Source organism: Dendrobates tinctorius, unplaced genomic scaffold (genome assembly GCF_039654945.1).
Source record: "Dendrobates tinctorius isolate UK_male_01 unplaced genomic scaffold, ASM3965494v1 ptg000105l, whole genome shotgun sequence".
NCBI lineage: Eukaryota > Metazoa > Chordata > Amphibia > Anura > Dendrobatidae > Dendrobates > Dendrobates tinctorius.
Window position 1 is genome coordinate 7647287 of NW_027361773.1, and position 19586 is coordinate 7666872.

At 46.6% G+C, this 19586-nt stretch overlaps 1 protein-coding gene across 1 annotated transcript in view; it reads left to right on the top strand.

The window, feature by feature from the left end:
• The window catches only part of KIN (Kin17 DNA and RNA binding protein), a 65124-nt gene that overhangs the window by 34710 nt on the left and 10828 nt on the right, over positions 1-19586 (top strand). The window contains exons 5-8 of the mRNA XM_073589032.1: positions 9816-9997; positions 16304-16352; positions 19146-19203; positions 19296-19419. Of these exons, the coding sequence (XP_073445133.1) occupies positions 9816-9997; positions 16304-16352; positions 19146-19203; positions 19296-19419 (413 nt within the window). The remainder of the gene's footprint in view (positions 1-9815; positions 9998-16303; positions 16353-19145; positions 19204-19295; positions 19420-19586) is intronic.

Here is a 19586-nt window from a genome sequence, read left to right on the forward strand (position 1 = left end):
GACTGCTACTCTTTCAGCAGGTCTGGCTGCCTATTACAGTCAACAAGTGGGTCAAGGAAATAGTGTCTTCAGGATACAAAATCGAGTTTACTACCAGTCCACCACACAGTTTTTTTCCCTCTGTCCCTCCAAAATCCCCGCTCAAAGCTCAGGCCTCCCGTCAAGTGGTTTCTTCCCTCCTGCAAGCAGGAGTCATAGTGCCGGTCCCAGCAGAAGAGCGCTTCCGAGTGTTCTACTCCAACCTGTTCGTGGTGCTCAAGAAAGGAGGCAGCGTCCGACCCATACTAGACCTCAAGCATCTCAACAAGTATGTTCGAGTTCGTCACTTTCGCATGGAATCCCTCCGGTCAATCGTTGCGTCCATGGAAAAAGGAGAATATCTCGCCTCCATAGACATACAGGACGCATACCTGCATATACCGATTGCTCCCGCCCATCAGAGGTTCCTCAGATTCGCAATCGACCAAGACCATTACCAGTTTGTGGCCCTCCCGTTCGGTCTCGCCACGGCTCCCAGAACATTTACAAAGGTCATGGCAGCTACCATGGACGTTCTGCACTCCAGAGGCATAGTAGTCGTTCCATACCTGGATGACCTTCTCATCAAGGCCCCCACCCTCAAGGACTGCGAGGTCAACGTCTCGATCACGATCGACACTCTGAGGCGCCTGGGATGGTTAGTCAATTTACAGAAGTCCTCGACTACCCAGAGTCAGTCTCTGACCTTCCTGGGGATGTTATTCGACACCTCCAAGGGTCTGGTGATTCTCCCCAGAGACAAGGCACTGGCTCTCCGTCTGGGAGTTCACACACTCCTCAGCAAGTCCCCCAGATCTCTCCGGTATGCCATGAGAGTACTTGGCAGGATGGCAGCAGCAATGGAGGCGGTACAGTTTGCCCAGTTTCACCTCAGACCCCTTCAACTGGCCATCCTCAAGTCCTGGGACAGGAATCCGTTCTCCCTCGACAGGGAGTTCCGGTTATCAGCAAAAACCAGGAGGTCCCTGCACTGGTGGCTCGAGCCAACCTCGCTTGCAAGGGGAAAATCCTTTCTTTCCGGTCAATGGAAGGTTTTGACCACCGACGCAAGCCTTATAGGTTGGGGCGCGGTGCACCTGCATCACAGAGCGCAAGGCAGGTGGTCACCAATGGAAGCGACCATGCCCATCAACATCCTGGAAATTCGGGCCATCTTCCTGGCGTTGAAAGCCTTCCATCACTTGCTAGCAGACTCTCATATCAGAGTACAGTCGGATAATGCCACGGCATTGGCATACGTGAACCATCAAGGTGGCACCCGCAACATCCAGGCGATGACCGATGTAACACGTATCCTTCAATGGGCGGAGAATGCGAGGTCGGTACTCTCTGCAGTCCACATTCCGGGTGTGGACAACTGGGAAGCCGGCTATCTCAGCCGACAAGGAATGGACCCGGGGGGGGGGGGGGGGGTTTGGTCTCTCCATCCCGAAGTTTTCTGTCAGATCTGTCATCGTTGGGGCACCCCAGACGTGGATCTAATGGCATCCCATCTCAATGCCAAGGTTCCAAATTTCATGGCCAGGACGCGCCATCCGCGGTCGCTCGGAGCAGATGCCCTGGTTCAGGACTGGACCCAGTTCCAGCTTCTGTACATTTTTCCACCTCTTCCCCTGATCTCCAGAGTCCTGAGGAAGATCAAGCAAGAGGGAGTTACCACCATCCTGATCGCTCCAGACTGGCCCAGGCGTACATGGTACGCCGACGTCGTGCAACTCACAGCAGACGCTCCCTGGCGTCTCCCCACACGTCTCGACCTTCTGTCACAAGGCCCGTTCTTCCACCAGAACTCAGGAGCTCTCAATTTGACGGCGTGGCCATTGAGACCTGGGTTTTGACCCAAGCAGGTTTTTCACCGGAAGTCGTTAAAACCATGATCAGGGCTCGAAAGCCAACTTCAGCCAGGATTTACTATCGTACCTGGAAGGTTTTCTTCACATGGTGCGAATCTCATGGGCAGATCCCACTCCCCTATTCTCTTCCAAGGGTCCTCGGTTTCCTTCAGTCAGGCCTGGACGCTGGGCTATCCCTGGGCTCGCTGAAGAGCCAGGTGTCAGTGCTTTCAGTGCTCTTTCAGAGGCGTATTGCTAACAAGCCACAAGTGAAGACTTTTCTCCAAGGGGTTTCCCGATTGGTTCCCCCCTACAAACGTCCGTTGGAGACGTGGGACCTCAACCTGGTCTTGACAGCACTACAGTCACCTCCTTTTGAACCCCTTAAGGAGGTCTCACTCCACTTTCTATCACAGAAAGTGGTTTTCCTGGTGGCGATCACCTCGCTACGCAGGGTGTCTGAACTTTCAGCTCTTTCCTGCAGACAACCCTTCCTGTTTTTTCATCAGGACAAGGTGGTTCTACGTACAGTCCCATCCTTCCTTCCGAAGGTTGTGTCCAGCTTCCACCTCAATGAGGAAATATCACTACCGTCCCTTTGCCCGGCTCCCGTTCATAGGGTGGAGAAGGCTCTGCATACGCTTGACCTTGTCAGGGCATTGCGTGTTTACGTGTCTAGGACTGCTCCTTTCCGGAAGTCTGATTCACTTTTCCTTCTTCCAGAAGGCGTTCGCAAGGGCCTACCGGCTTCCAAAGCCACCCTTGCTAGGTGGATCAAGTCCACCATTCAAGAGGCTTACCGCCTCAACAATTCTCCTCTTCCGGAAGGTATCACGGCACACTCTACGCGGGCGGTAGGAGCCTCTTGGGCCATTCGGCATCAAGCCTCGGCACATCAAGTGTGTAAGGCAGCCACTTGGACTAGCCTGCACACATTTACAAAACACTACCGAGTGCATACCCAGTCCTCAGCGGATGCGAGCCTGGGTAGACGGGTCCTGCAGTCTAGGGGACTGTCAGCACAATATTCGTCCACTGCTTCCCGCCCAGGGACTGCATTGGGACGTCCCACGGTTCTGTGTCCCCCAATAAGGCGACAGAGTAAAGGAGATTTTTGTGTACTCACCGTAAAATCTCTTTCTCTTAGCCTTTAATTGGGGACAACAGCTCCCACCCTGTTGCCCTTGCGGGCCGTTGTTACGGTTGGGTTCTCATATTGTTGTTTGAGCTCGTTTATAGTAGCCTTCTTACAGGCATGGTTATGTTTCTGGTATTTTCCTCCTAATGCTTTTGCACAAAACTGGAGAAGGCTGACGCCGTCCAGGGGTGTATACTGCAGAGGAGGAGACAAAGTTAATCTTTTTCAGTTTATGCATAGTGTCGCCTCCTAGTGGACAGCAGCATAACACCCACGGTTCTGTGTCCCCCAATTAAAGGCTAAGAGAAAGAGATTTTACGGTGAGTACACAAAAATCTCCTTATTAAGTCTCCCCTAAGTCTTCTCTTTTCTAGAGTAAATAGACCTAATTTTGATAACCTTTCTGGGTATTGTAGTGAACCAACTCCATTTATCATTTTAGTAGCCCGCCTTTGAACCCTTTCAAGTTCAGTAATGTCTTTCTTGAGCACCGGCGTCCAAAATTGCACACAATACTCCAAGTGTGGTCTGACGAGTGATTTGTACAGAGGGAGAATTATGTTTTCATCTCGTGTCCCCAGACCTCTTCTAATGCATCCCATGACTAGAGTTGAGCGATACCATCCGATACTTCAAAGTATCGTATCGGATGGTATCGGCCGATCTTTAAAAAAAGTATCGGTATCGCCGATTCCGATACCGGAAGTCCCATTCAAGTCTATGGGACTTCCGGTATCGGAATAAGAAAAACCCTTTCCTGCCCTTGTACAGCCTCTCTGGGGTCTGTACGGGCCTTTCGGGGGGCTGTGCCGGCCTGCCAGGGGGTCTGTGCAGGCTCCGGTGGTCTGTGCCGGCCTGCCGGTGGTCTGTGCAGGCTCCGGGGGGCTGTGCCGGCCTGCCGGGGGGCTGTGCCGGCCTGCCGGGGGGCTGTGCAGGCTCCGGGGGGCTGTGCCGGCCTGCCGGGGGGCTGTGCCGGCCTGCCGGGGGGCTGTGCCGGCCTGCCGGTGGTCTGTGCAGGCTCCGGGGGTCTGTGCAGGCATCGTCCGATGGGACTACAAGTCCCATCGGGCGATGCCTGCTACCATGACAGTGATTGACACATTAGCCAATGATGGGACAGTAGTAGTCCCATCATCCGGCTAATGTGTTAAATGTAAAAAAAAAAAAAAAAAAAAAAAAAAAATACTACATACATACTACATGCATACTACATACTACATACATGCTACATTCATACTACATGCAACATACATACTACATATATACTACATGCATGCTACATACATACTGCATACTACATGCTACATACATACTACATATATACTACATGCTTGCTACATACATACTACATGCTACATACATACCACATACATACTACATATATACTACATGCATGCTACATACATACTACATATATACTACATGCATGCTACATACATACTACATATATACTACATGCATGCTACATACATACTACATGCTACATACATACTACATATATACTACATGCATGCTACATACATACTACATGCTACATACATACTACATATATACTACATGCATGCTACATACATACTACATGCTACATACATACTACATACATACTACATATATACTACATGCATGCTACATACATACTACATGCTACATACATACCACATACATGCTACATATATACTACATGCATGCTACATACATACTACATATATACTACATGCATGCTACATACATACTGCATGCTACATACATACTGCATGCTACATGCATGCTACATACATACTACATACATACTACATGCTACATACATACCACATATATACTACATACATACAATACATTCATACAATACATACATAGACATACAGTACATATAACATAGAGTAACATACTTACCAATACTTGTCACATTGTTCCCCGAAGCCATTGTCGTCTACGGAATAAATATTAACATAACAAACCACAAAAATACTCACCCACGATCCGAAGCAGTCCACGAGTGTGTCCCACGACGATCTTGGGTAGAGAACTGCAGCATCAGCTGTTGCTGCCGTTCTCTACGGGCTGCAGGAATCCAATGACGGAAGGTAGGTATCCTTCCGCACTGTATTCCTCCGCCACTTAAAAAAAAAAAAAGTCCCTAGTCTCACTTTATGCCATTGCTGTGTGGGAAATTCCCACACAGCAATGGCATAAAGTGAGACTAGGGACTTTTTTTTTTTTAAGTGGCGGAGGAATACAGTGCGGAAGGATACCTACCTTCCGTCATTGGATTCCTGCAGCCCGTAGAGAACGGCAGCATCATCTGATGCTGCAGTTCTCTACCCAAGATCGTCGTGGGACACACTCGTGGACTGCTTCGGATCGTGGGTGAGTATTTTTGTGGTTTGTTATGTTAATATTTATTCCGGAAAGACAATGGCTTCGGGGAACAATGTGACAAGTATTGGTAAGTATGTTACTCTATGTTATATGTACTGTATGTCTATGTATGTATTGTATGAATGTATTGTATGTATGTAGTATATATGTGGTATGTATGTAGCATGTAGTATGTATGTAGTATGTATGTAGCATGCATGTAGCATGTAGTATGTATGTAGCATGCATGTAGTATATATGTAGTATGTATGTAGCATGCATGTAGTATATATGTAGCATGTATGTAGTATGTATGTGGTATGTATGTAGCATGTAGTATGTATGTAGCATGCATGTAGTATGTATGTAGCATGCATGTAGCATGCAGTATGTATGTAGCATGCATGTAGTATATATGTAGTATGTATGTAGCATGCATGTAGTATATATGTAGCATGTATGTAGTATGTATGTGGTATGTATGTAGCATGTAGTATGTATGTAGCATGCATGTAGTATGTATGTAGTATATATGTGGTATGTATGTAGTATGTATGTAGTATATATGTAGTATGTATGTAGTATATATGTAGTATGTATGTAGCATGTAGTATGTATGTAGCATGTATGTAGCATGCATGTAGTATGTATGTAGTATGTATGTAGTATGTATGTAGCATGTATGTAGTATGTATGTGGTATGTATGTAGTATATATGTAGCATGTATGTAGTATGTATGTGGTATGTATGTAGCATGTAGTATATATGTAGCATGCATGTAGTATGTATGTGGTATGTATGTAGCATGTAGTATATATGTAGCATGCATGTAGTATGCATGTAGTATGTATGTAGTATGTATGTAGCATGCAGTATGTATGTAGTATGTATGTAGTATGTATGTAGCATGCATGTAGTATGTATGTAGCATGTATGTAGTATGTATGTAGTATATATGTAGTATGTATGTAGCATGTAGTATGTATGTAGTATTTTTTTTTTTTTTTTTTTTTTAACATTTAACACATTAGCCGGATGATGGGACTACTACTGTCCCATCATTGGCTAATGTGTCAATCACTGTCATGGTAGCAGGCATCGCCCGATGGGACTTGTAGTCCCATCGGACGATGCTTGCACAGACCCCCGGACATCAGCACAGCCCCCCGGCAGGCCGGCACAGCCCCCCGGCAGGCCGGTACAGACCCCCACAGGGTGCACAGACCACCGGCAGGCCGGCACAGCCCCCCGGCAGGCCGGTACAGACCCCGGGCAGTCCACACAGCCCCCCGGCAGGCCGGCACAGCCCCCCGGCAGGCCGGCAGAGACCCCCGGAAGGCCCGAAATGACGGCGCATCATGATGCGCACACACCGCGCATCATGATGACGTCAGGCCGTCAATCAACTCAACTTCCGATTCCGATGCCGAATTCCGATATTAAAAAAATATCGGAAGTCGGTATCGGAATTCCGATACAGCAAGTATCGGCCGATACCCGATACTTGCGGTATCGGAATGCTCAACACTACCCATGACCTTATTTGCTTTGGTGGCAGCTGCCTGACATTGGGCACTCCAATTTAGCTTCTTATTGACTAAGATGCCTAAGTCTTTTTCCATGTCTGATTTCCCCAGCAGTTTCCCATTTAGTAAGTAATTATAGCATCTGTTTCTCCTTCCCATGTGCATAACCTTACACTTATCTGTGTTAAACCTCATTTGCCATTTTTCAGCCCAGTTCTCCAATTTACTCAAATCTGTCTGTAGTTGCAAACTGTCCTCCTTTGTGTTAACTACCTTATGCCAGGAAGGGGTTAAATAGGTGTATCCTACTCTGTAATGCTGCAGTGTTTCAGAGGCAACATACCGTACTTTTAAGAGCCGTCTGGGGACGATGTGACTATTGTCACATACATAGTGCGAGAACTGTCAGTCTAGGATTGTGCAGCTAGACGCCGCCAGAGACTTGCCTTTTTTGTCTCCTGCCAGCTTTTAAAATTGTGTTTCTTCTGAAACACTGCAGCATTGCAGAGTAAAACATGCATGGATGCGATAGCAGACACTCTCTGATTCATGATGTCCCTTGGTCGGGTGACATGCATCAGCTGTCAGACTCCATTTAAAGCGAATGTCATGCCAACCTAACTCATCTAAGCCGCCTGTATTGTCATATACCTTGTTCAGGTAAACCAGTCTATACCTTTATTTATAATATCTGCTGCTCCATAAAAAGCATCCACATTGTAATTTGTATGGAAAGGAGACTGAAGTGCTTTTTGCTTGATCAGAACACTTCCACTACCTCAGAACACATTCACTACCTCTGTCTCTCTAATTAGGATCACCTTCTTTTCTTCTTCTGCTTGACTGAGAGCTCACTTGGTTTTGTAGTGTAGTCAGTCAGCTGTCAAACAGACGTTGATTCTAGGTAGGGAATAGACCAGAGAACGCAGAGGCTTGGGAAGTGCTCTGAACATGCCAAAAGCACTTCATCCTTATTTGCATGTGACTATTTTTTTGGTTATGGAGCAGCAGATTTTATAAACAAAGGTACAGATTGGGTTGTTTTTCAATGAGCTACATGATGATGTGTGTGTATGCGTGTGTATGTATGTATGTATATATAGCTTGGCCCGTGCAAAACGTTTGCACATTGGTCATCGGGGGCGCAGGCAATTTCAGAAAAAGCAAGTTGGTCAAACGTAAATGTGTTTCATGAGATGATGAATACAGACAGGTATTTATATATTTAGATTGGTAATACAATAAATTGGTTTGATAAGTAGAGGCCAAAAAATGTTTTCTGGTTGAAGTACCACCTGCAGGTCATTGTGTCTTTCCGCACGTTTATGAAAATGAATGTTTAAACTGTTTTTAGTGAAAAAATCGTGGCTGTGTGGTTTGTTTCATTCTTTTCTTGCTGAAGGGAGCAAGTTTACCTTTGAAATGGTGTATCATTTGTGTGTGTGTGTATGGGGTGAAGTAATCAGCAAAAAAGCAGTGCATGTTTACAAATGTGTTTGCATATGTGATTCACCTGAAGTGAAGTGTGCTATCCTCCAATGTGCCTGAAATAGGCTGGGCAAGCACTTGAGCAAGCTGCAAAGACCCCAAGGCAAATGTTTGGATTTGTTTGTGATGTCTGTAAGCTGCTTTGTGGTAGTGTGCTTTGGAGTAGTGAGCTGCCACCTGCAGGTAATTTGACCTTTCAAATAGTGTATATTTGTATATTATATATACATTAGATGGTGGCCCGATTTTAACGCATCGGGTTTTCTAGAATAAAAAAAAGGTTATTCTCACCTTCCGATGGCCCCCGATTTCTTCTCCACGCTCCTGGCATCTTCCGGTCCCAGTAATGCTTAGCAAAGGACCGGAGATGACGTCACTCTCGCGAGAGTGTGATGTCAACAGCGGTCTTTCGTGCAAAGCATTACTGGGACCGGAAGATGCCGGGAACGTGGTGAGAGGAGGGAAAGAGTCCGGGGGCCGTCGGAAGGTGAGTATATCACTATTTTTTTATTTTAATTCTATTTTTTACAGGTTTATGATACCCAGGGCTTGGAGGAGAGTCTCCTCTCCTCCCAACCCTGGGTACCATCCGCACATTGACCTCCGTGCGGCAGGAGATGACACGCGGCAACAGTCGGGAGATCAGCGGCTAGCGCCTTCGATTCCCCGACGGTAGCGGTGGCGTGCGTTGTTCGAAATCCGCGCCAATTCGCAGCCGAACTGCGCCTGTCGCTGATTGGTCGCACCCCGCCGGGAGCGACCAATCAGCGATGCGGGATTTCCGTTACAGACAGATTTAGACGATTATTTAGTAGATGTTTCCACATGCTTTATGCATCCATTAGCCCTCTGTGTCTGTACTGTTACACACTTAACATTATGGCTGGTCCGAACAATGAAGGCAACTGTTACCACCCACCTTTCGTGTCTACCTTTTTCCTCATAGATTGTAAGCTTGCGAGCAGGGCCCTCATTTCTCTTGGTATCTGTTATGATCTATGTGATTATTGTTATGCTGTAATGTCTATTGTCTGTACATGTCCCCTCTGAAATGTAAAGTGCTGCGGAATATGTCGGCGCTATAGAAATAAAATGTATTATTATTATATATGTACATGTATATACCCCGGTGTTTCCCTGAAAGTAAGACCTACCCTGAATATAATCCCTAGTATGATTTTTGTAGTATTATGACTAAATTTTGTTCCTCACTCAAGCAAGTAGCTGGAAGCAGCACTGTGCAGGGAAAACTTAGAAATGATGCAGTTCATTGGGTTCACATGTTGAACACCCACCGATCATAAAACAATTTCATATTCTTGCAATATGCCATCTCTTTTTATAATCCGTTTTTCCAGCTGATCATCATCATTTGTTTAAACTTAATAGCTAGGTCAGTCTAATCTTCTTTGTTGCTTCATATGTCTTCCTAGGTTTATGTAAAGTGGATGAAACGCCAAAGGGTTGGTACATTCAATACATAGACCGGGATCCAGAAACCATCAAGAGACAGCAAGAGCTAGAGAAAAAGAAGAAACAAGATCTTGATGATGCGGAGAGGACGGCTAAATTTATCGAAGATCAAGTTAAAAGGGGCAAGAACGAAAAAGAGGAGGTATATTTCCACCCAGAACTTCTGCATGTAGTCTATGAAAGCTCATAGTACTCATGGTTGTGATAAGAATCTTAATGGGGTGGTCTCAGGACAAACATTTTATCCACAAGTCACCTGATCCTCCCTGCAGATTGGTGCTGTGACAGGAGAGATGGCAGAGCACTTGGGACTCTCTCCATTAACCAATACAGCCCAGGTTTAGATGTGGGGGTCAGAGGTCCAATGATCTAAAGATTGACCAGACCTTCATCCTTTAGTCATTGCACATATAAAGGGTATACTATCCTAGAAATGGCTGTCAAGGGGTTATCCAGTTTGTTACGCTATTAGGGACTTGTGACTTTGTCCAGGATCCTCATATTTTTGTCAGAGTGGAGAGCAGTGACAAAGATTATATGACTCTTATCCCGTCCTGCCTTACACAGGCAGAGGAGCATTGCATGGAATGGTGTCTGTGTAATTCCAAATGCCTATGATTAGTGCTGATTGAGCGTGCTACGATTAGGTTTTATCTGAGCATGCTCGGCTACTAACTGTGTGTCTTCAGTGTGCTGGAAAAATATGTTCATGTCCCTCATGACTGCATGTCTCGCAGCTATTTGAGAACTGCAACACAAGCAGGGAATTACTAACAGCCGCAAGACATGGAGCCGCAGGGACTCGAACATAATTTTCGAGCACACCGAAGACACTCGGTACACGAGCATGCTCAGATAACATCTTATCCGAGCACGTTCGCTCATTACTACTTCTGATTAATAACAGAATAAGATGGCATATTTCATAAGGCTCCAAAAAATGACACAAGTCCATGTAAAAATTCTAAGATGTTGATCTAGATCAAGTGCCAAAACGCCATGAGGCAGATGCTAATAGGGGGAGGGGGAATTCTTTCCAGCTCCACACATGACTATTATATTTTTCAAGAAAGGCATCCAGGCCTCTTTGAACTTTTAGAGTGGATCAACCATTACATCATGTGGCAGAGAGCTCCATGGCCTCACTGCTCTAAGAGCAAAGTATGTGTGTCTACCTTCTTTCCTGTAGACGCAGAGAATGCCCCATTGTCCACATCGCAGGCCTAGGTGTCCAAAGATCATGAGAAAGATCTCTATACGGTCTCCTCATCTATTTATACATTGTAATAAGATCGCGCCTATGCCTTTCTTTTTCCAAACTAAATAAGTTTCATAACCTATCTTGGTACTCCAGTCCACCCATTCCCTTCACACCGGGGCCATTTTCCGTTTGTTTTTTTTTCCCTGTCTTCCAAGAACCATAACTTTTATTTTTCCATCAGTATAGCTATATGAGGGCTTTGTTTTTTGTTGGATGAGTTGTACTTTTTGAATTACACCATTGATTTTACCATATAATGTACTGGAAAATGTTAAAAAAAAAAAAAAATTGAAGTGCGGTGAAATTGCAAAAAAAAAGTTCAATTCCACAATTGTTTTTTTATTTACAATCAGTGGCGGATTATAATGAGGTCAATTTGGGCAGTTGCCCCGGGCCCAGTGGGGTTAAGGGGCCCACAGCCCAGGCCAGTAAATTGCCCCATTATAATCCACCACCGCGCAGGGCCGGATTAAAGGCAGGGCAGGCGGGGCTTCAGCCCCGGGGCCCCCACCACAAGAGCTTCTAAGGGGGCCCCCACCACATTCCTGCTGGCTGCTGCAATAGCACTCCATCTTCTCCCCACCTAAAAGTGAGTGACCGTGGGGGCGGCATTATGTGCTCTGCTACCAGCAGCATCTACTAGTAGCGTGAACGCTGATGCTGCTGGTAGCGTGCAAAGGCTTGTGATGAGATCACAGGAGGGAAGGTGTCAGGGCCCCCGATCATGTGACCCCTGTCTCCTCCCCTCCTGTGACCTCATCACAGGTCCTGTGCGCACAGCACCGAGCACTGAGAGCAGCCATGTATGTAGAGTGCGGCTCTGCGGGTGGAGGTTGGTGCTGGAGGCTCCATTATTCTCTATGTGGAGTGCGGCTCTGCGGGTGGAGGTAGGTGCTGGAGGCTGCATTATTCTCTATGTGGAGTGCGGCTCTGCGGGTGGAGGTCGGTGCTGGAGGCTCCATTATTCTCTATGTGGAGTGCGGCTCTGCGGGTGGAGGTCGGTGCCGGAGGCTCCATTATTCTCTATGTGGAGTGCGGCTCTGCGGGTGGAGGTTGGTGCTGGAGGCTCCATTATTCTCTATGTGGAGTGCAGCTCTGCGGGTGGAGGTCGGTGGTGGAGGCTCCATTATTCTCTATGTGGAGTGTGGCTCTGCGGGTGGAGGTCGGTGCTGGAGGCTCCGTTATTCTCTATGTGGAGTGCGGCTCTGCGGGTGGAGATAGGTGCCGGAGGCTCCATTATTCTCTATGTGGAGTGCGGCTCTGCGGGTGGAGGTCGGTGGTGGAGGCTCCGTTATTCTCTATGTGGAGTGCGGCTCTGCGGGTGGAGGTCAGTGCTGGAGGCTCCGTTATTCTCTATGTGGAGTGCAGCTCTGCGGGTGGAGGTCGGTGCTGGAGGCTCCATTATTCTCTATGTGGAGTGCGGCTCTGCGGGTGGAGGTAGGTGCTGGAGGCTGCATTATTCTCTATGTGGAGTGTGGCTCTGCGGGTGGAGGTCGGTGCTGGAGGCTCCGTTATTCTCTATGTGGAGTGCGGCTCTGCGGGTGGGGATAGGTGCCGGAGGCTCCATTATTCTCTATGTGGAGTGCGGCTCTGCGGGTGGAGGTCGGTGGTGGAGGCTCCATTATTCTCTATGTGGAGTGCGGCTCTGCGGGTGGAGGTCAGTGCTGGAGGCTCCGTTATTCTCTATGTGGAGTGCAGCTCTGCGGGTGGAGGTCGGTGCTGGAGGCTCCATTATTCTCTATGTGGAGTGCGGCTCTGCGGGTGGAGGTCGGTGGTGGAGGCTCCATTATTCTCTGTGGAGTGTGGCTCTGCGGGTGGAGGTCGGTGCTGGAGGCTCCATTATTCTCTATGTGGAGTGCGGCTCTGCGGGTGGAGGTCGGTGCGGGAGGCTCCATTATTCTCTATGTGGAGTGCGGCTCTGCGGGTGGAGGTCGGTGCGGGAGGCTCCATTATTCTCGATGTGGAGTGTGGCTCTGCAGGTGGAGGTCGGTGCTGGAGGCCCCATTATTCTCTATGTGGAGTGCGGCTCTGCGGGTGGAGGTCGGTGCTGGAGGCCCCATTATTCTCTATGTGGAGTGCGGGTGGAGGTCGGTGCTGGAGGCTCCATTATTCTCTATGTGGAGTGCGGCTCTGCGGGTGGAGGTCGGTGCTGGAGGCCCCATTATTCTCTATGTGGAGTGTGGCTCTGCGGGTGGAGGTCGGTGCTGGAGGCCCCATTATTCTCTATGTGGAGTGCGGGTGGAGGTCGGTGCTGGAGGCTCCATTATTCTCTATGTGGAGTGCGGCTCTGCGGGTGGAGGTCAGTGCTGGAGGCTCCGTTATTCTCTATGTGGAGTGCAGCTCAGCGGGTGGAGGTCGGTGGTGGAGGCTCCATTATTCTCTATGTGGAGTGCGGCTCTGCGGGTGGAGGTCGGTGCTGGAGGCTCCATTATTCTCTATGTGGAGTGCGGCTCTGCGGGTGGAGGTCGGTGGTGGAGGCTCCATTATTCTCTATGTGGAGTGCGGCTCTGCGGGTGGAGGTCGGTGCTGGAGGCTCCATTATTCTCTATGTGGAGTGCAGCTCTGCGGGTGGAGGTCGGTGGTGGAGGCTCCATTATTCTCTATGTGGAGTGCGGCTCTGCGGGTGGAGGTCAGTGCTGGAGGCGCCATTATTCTCTATGTGGAGTGCGGCTCTGCGGGTGGAGGTCGGTGCTGGAGGCTCCATTATTCTCTATGTGGAGTGTGGCTCTGTGGGTGGAGGTCGGTGCTGGAGGCTCCGTTATTCTCTTTGTGGAGTGCGGCTCTGCGGGTGGAGGTCGGTGCTGGAGGCTCCATTATTCTCTATGTGGAGTGCGGCTCTGCGGGTGGAGGTCAGTGCCGGAGGCTCCATTATTCTCTATGTGGAGTGCGGCTCTGCAGGTGGAGGTCAGTGCTGGAGGCTCCATTATTCTCTATGTGGAGTGCGGCTCTGCGGGTGGAGGTCGGTGCTGGAGGCTCCATTATTCTCTATGTGGAGTGTGGCTCTGCGGGTGGAGGTCGGTGCGGGAGGCTCCATTATTCTCGATGTGGAGTGTGGCTCTGCAGGTGGAGGTAGGTGCTGGAGGCTCCATTATTCTCTATGTGGAGTGTGGCTCTGCGGGTGGAGGTAGGTGCTGGAGGCTCCATTATTCTCTATGTGGAGTGTGGCTCTGCGGGTGGAGGTCGGTGCTGGAGGCCCCATTATTCTCTATGTGGAGTGCGGGTGGAGGTCGGTGCTGGAGGCTCCATTATTCTCTATGTGGAGTGCAGCTCTGCGGGTGGAGGTCGGTGGTGGAGGCTCCATTATTCTCTATGTGGAGTGCGGCTCTGCGGGTGGAGGTCAGTGCTGGAGGCTCCGTTATTCTCTATGTGGAGTGCGGCTCTGCGGGTGGAGATAGGTGCCGGAGGCGCCATTATTCTCTATGTGGAGTGCGGCTCTGCGGGTGGAGGTCGGTGCTGGAGGCTCCATTATTCTCTATGTGGAGTGTGGCTCTGTGGGTGGAGGTCGGTGCTGGAGGCTCCGTTATTCTCTATGTGGAGTGCGGCTCTGCGGGTGGAGGTCGGTGCTGGAGGCTCCATTATTCTCTATGTGGAGTGTGGCTCTGCGGGTGGAGGTCGGTGCGGGAGGCTCCATTATTCTCGATGTGGAGTGTGGCTCTGCAGGTGGAGGTAGGTGCTGGAGGCTCCATTATTCTCTATGTGGAATGCGGCTCTGCGGGTGGAGGTCGGTGCTGGAGGCTCCATTATTCTCTATGTGGAGTGTGGCTCTGCGGGTGGAGGTCGGTGCTGGAGGCCCCATTATTCTCTATGTTGAGTGCGGGTGGAGGTCGGTGCTGGAGGCTCCATTATTCTCTGTGGAGTGCGGCTCTGCGGGTGGAGGTCAGTGCTGGAGGCTCCGTTATTCTCTATGTGGAGTGCAGCTCTGCGGGTGGAGGTCGGTGCTGGAGGCCCCATTATTCTCTATGTAGAGTGTGGCTCTGCAGGTGGAGGTCGGTGCTGGAGGCCCCATTATTCTCTATGTAGAGTGTGGCTCTACGATTCGTGACCCCCGTCACGTGACAAGGGGGGCCCACAGAGTCTGAACTGCCCCGGGCCCTGGCTACCCTTAATCCACCCCTGTTTACAATGTTTACAATATGTTATAACTGACCAGGCGCCATAATTCTCCAGGTCAGTACAAATTTCCAGATACCAAACATGTGTAGTATTTTTTAATTTATTTTGTTTTTATATGTAAGTGGTGAAAAAATGTAGAAGTTTGCTTGGAAAATTTTTTTTTTTCCTTATCTCGCCATTTTCCGAGACCCATAATGTTTTCATTTTTTGGGATATGGAGCTGGATGAGGGCTCATTTTTTGCACTCTAAGTTGATCTTTTTGCTGATATCATTTTAGGATAGATATGTTTTGATCTCCTTTTATTACAATGTTGCGGTGGTGGCCAAAGAACCTGTAATTCTGCAGGATTTGTTTTTTCATTGGTTACCGATTTATTTATATTATATTTTGATAGATCAGACACTTCTAATATCAAATGTGTATTTTTTTTTTTTATAGGGCTTTAGCTCGGCTATGCATTGCAGAAATCATGATCTCCAGCTGACTCGTGTTAAATCCCACTGTCAGTGATTAACAGCAGGATTTTTAACAGGTTAACAGCCGCAGGCGGAGCACCGCTCCTGTGGTTGTTAAAGGCACATGGTGACTGATTAAGTCAGTTGCAGACTCAGCGGTTGAGCCTGCATAAAAGGCAACATGCGTCATTTCGTGAAGGGTTAATAAATTTTATTGCTGTTCTCTGCACCCGCTCTAGTTCAGCTTTATCTTTCTTATACACCGGAGACCATAGTTGTACATAGTACTCTATGTTCTCGTCATGAGCATTTATGCCTCTTTTAATGCATCCCATGATTTTATTTGCCCCATTGGCAGCAACAATTCCAAAAAACGTATTTAGTCTTGGAATATCTTGAAAATATGTGGTAGTAATTAGGATATTTGGGGCTACTTAATGATTTCAGTTATGTCTGACACAAGTTGTTGACATCCTTTCCGCCGTAGAATCCTTGTGATGTAATGTCATTAGTGCGACATCTGATATATAGTCACAATATATACAGTCCAGAGCAGCAGCGGATAATGAAGAGTTTGGTTTCTGGCATGCTGTAAATTTGAATCTTTGCATTTACAGGAGACCCCTGTCTACACAGAATTAAATAGAGAAAACGAGGAAGAGAAAGGTATGTTTCCATTACTTTTGACCTAGGGTTTTTTTTGTTTTTTTTTTTCTTTTTTTTTTTAAGTGATCAGAATAATCTCAGACCAATTAAAAGTTTTCCCATTTATGACATAACCACAGGAGCAAAGAACTCTTCCTCCAATGTGTACAATATGTATGTGGAGAGAGCCGTGCTCTTGTGCTGAAAGCTCTCCGTTCATTTTGTAAATGGATGCAGTTGGGCTTTGCCTTGAGGAAAGTGGATCAAAAATGTTTGGACTTGTAATAAATGGCCTATTCTATAGACATGCTGTAATTAAATATTTAGAGGGAATCTGTCAATAGGATCACCCTTTCTAAGCTGTCTATATGGGCACATGGAGCATATGAAGCTGATTGTAATGATGCCTTGATATCTGCAATAAGATGTCTTATTCCAGGGAAGTCCTTTTTTTTTCTTGCATATAAATGAACTGTTCAGGATTATGGTCCGGACACTGACCTGCATGAGAATCTGCCTCCAGAGATTACTGTACATGAAAGAGGGAGTTACCAGTGTGAGACAGTAACTAACACAGACCAGTAGAACTGAGCTGTTTCTTCTTGCACATTTTCTGCCGTCCTTACAGCTCTGCTGTACTGCAACACTGTCTGCTTGTGAGATGAAAGCTGAAGCAGAGGAACCTGCAGATGGCAGTTAGGGCTCGCTCATACTGCCGTATATGCATGAGAGAATTGGGCCAATTATGACACTTGGCTCATACTCTGTCATTGTCCGGCTTGTCGGCGTCCTGGAGAAAGTGGAGGGAAGGGATCCTGACTGGTTTTTCGAAAAGTGCCTGGAGATTCTCGGTAAAGTCTCTCTCCTCGTTGTTTGCAATGGAGAGGGTTCACAGAGTCCCTACAAGACCTCACAGAATATCCAAGGCATGAGAGACAATTCAGAAAGACAAGCCATTTTCAAATATATTAGGAAATCGGGTGTAATGATTGCAGGTCTGAAGGAAACGCACATAGTGCCCGAGTCCCTTAGTTTGGTGAGTAGAGCATGGCTTGGGTTTGCACTTGACTTCGTTTTCTCTAGTTACACAAGGGGGGTTAGCTTTCTAATTCACAGAAAAATCCTCTTTCTAGGTATTGACCTTTTTAAATATGAGGAGGGATGATTTGTGGGGGTGCGCTGTAGGCTGGCATGCTTCAGATGTATTACTTATTTTTTTTAGAAATACCCTGGTTTAGGGAGAGAGGTAAAAAAAAGTGTGGAGCTTCCTCTGAGCGTAATACTTTTTTACCAGTAGAAAAAAAAAAATTTTAGTTGTGGTTATGCTCACCTTCAGTCAGTAAGAAATGCAGGTTGAGATTCTCAAGGAATCAGTTCCTCACGCACCTCTCCTCCGAGTCTTCCATAATCCAATAAGGTGTGCAGCTCACTTTGAAGAACTATGTGTTGATCCTACTTCGGCTCTACATAGGTGGTGAATTCTAAGGGAAAAGAAACTCAAAGCGATTGTGGCGCTAATCACCATAGGATTTTTTAATACATCCACTTCCAGTGAAAATCTATTACTCAAAGTTAAATTATTTTCTCAAAAAAAGAAAAAAAAATTTTTAAACATTTTTAAAATACAGTACAACTCGTTTCGGCTGCTATTTTTACAGTGCAGCCTTCATCAGGTTAAAAAAAAAACAAGTAGCATACAAAAGCACTATATATAGTGATGTTACAACCTCAAAGCTTTCTTATTTATGAAGGTTCCTAGAAGGGATTAGCAGGGTGGGACCCGAAATCTCACTCGGGTTCTCCTCCTTGACAAATATCTACATGGTAGCATCTAAAGAGACTCCATTTTCTTATGTATGAAATAATATAACAGTGTAGGGCTTTTAAATACATGGTGTTACATTGTTGTGAACAAACATAAAAATATTTGAAAGTGTAAATATAATTATAAATATAATTCACTCTAATACTTTATCAAAAATACTACTATCATCTCTACATGAATCAATTCATCCCATTAAAAAGCAAGCAAAAAAAACCTTTTTGAAAACATTTTTCAAACTTTTGTTATTATATATATATATTATCCCAGCATTCTTACCTATGGAAAAAAAAAACTGCTGTGCAGACGCTGCGGAATTTTCCCGCGCAGATTTGCTGCGGTTTCAAAACTGCAGAAAGAATTGACATGTCAATTCTTTCTGCGGATTCCACTGCGGTTTGCCATCTCCTCCATTGTGGAGATGAAAAACCGCAGGGCAAAACCGCAGAGCAATACACAGGTAAAACCGCAGGTCTTTTGACCTGCAGATTTACCTGCGGATTTTACAAAATCCGCACGGCCAAATCCACAGAGCATTCCGCAGCGTGTGCACATACCCTTACGGTTTAATAATTTATTCCTAATATTTTGTATGTTTGGTTTTTTTTTTTCTACCTGATGAAGGCTGCACTGTCAAAATAGCAACCAAAACATGTTGTACTGTATTTTAAAAATATTTTTTTAAAGAAAATAAATTAAACTTTTAGTAATAGATTTTCACTGGAAGTGGATGTATTAAAAAAATCCCATGGTGATTTGTGCCACATTTGCTTGGAGTTTCTTTTCCCTTAGAATTCAGATCTATTACTGTAATGGTATATATTCCTCCTCTCTTTTCAAATGTCCTGATTGAAGAAGTTCCTGATGAAACTTGCAGGATGGCCGGAACTATCTCTAATAATTATGGGTGTTTTTTTTTTAAAAGATTTTTCTCTTTCTTGTATGTTGGGCCTGTGGCTCATTGTTTAATTTTTTTCTTTTTACTCCTCAAGTGGTATTCAATTTGGGCAAAGGAGCAAGTACATCAGGACAGTCGTCTTCGAAGTCCAGGTAAGATTTTTGTAATGACTATTTTTTTAGAAGTGGATTTTTGCAAGCTGCATGTCATCTGGGGCTTACCTCCCAATCTGATTCTCCTGCAGCAGTTCGCTCGCGGCCAATGCATTGAAATCCGCTACAGTGCCTGGGCCTGTAAAAAGAAAAGATGCAACACCGAGCCAGACCAAAGAGAAGAAAAAGAAATCTGCCCTTGATGAAATAATTGAGGTAAGTTTTACTTGGTGTATTACCTTTCTGACAGTGCAGAGAAACATACATTGGCTCTTTGATTATGAATGATTTATTGAAGTTAGCGCTAACTTCACTCTATGTAGCATCTGCATGATCGCTGCGATCCCTGCTGTTGCCATGTTCAGCATCTGGATCATTTTACC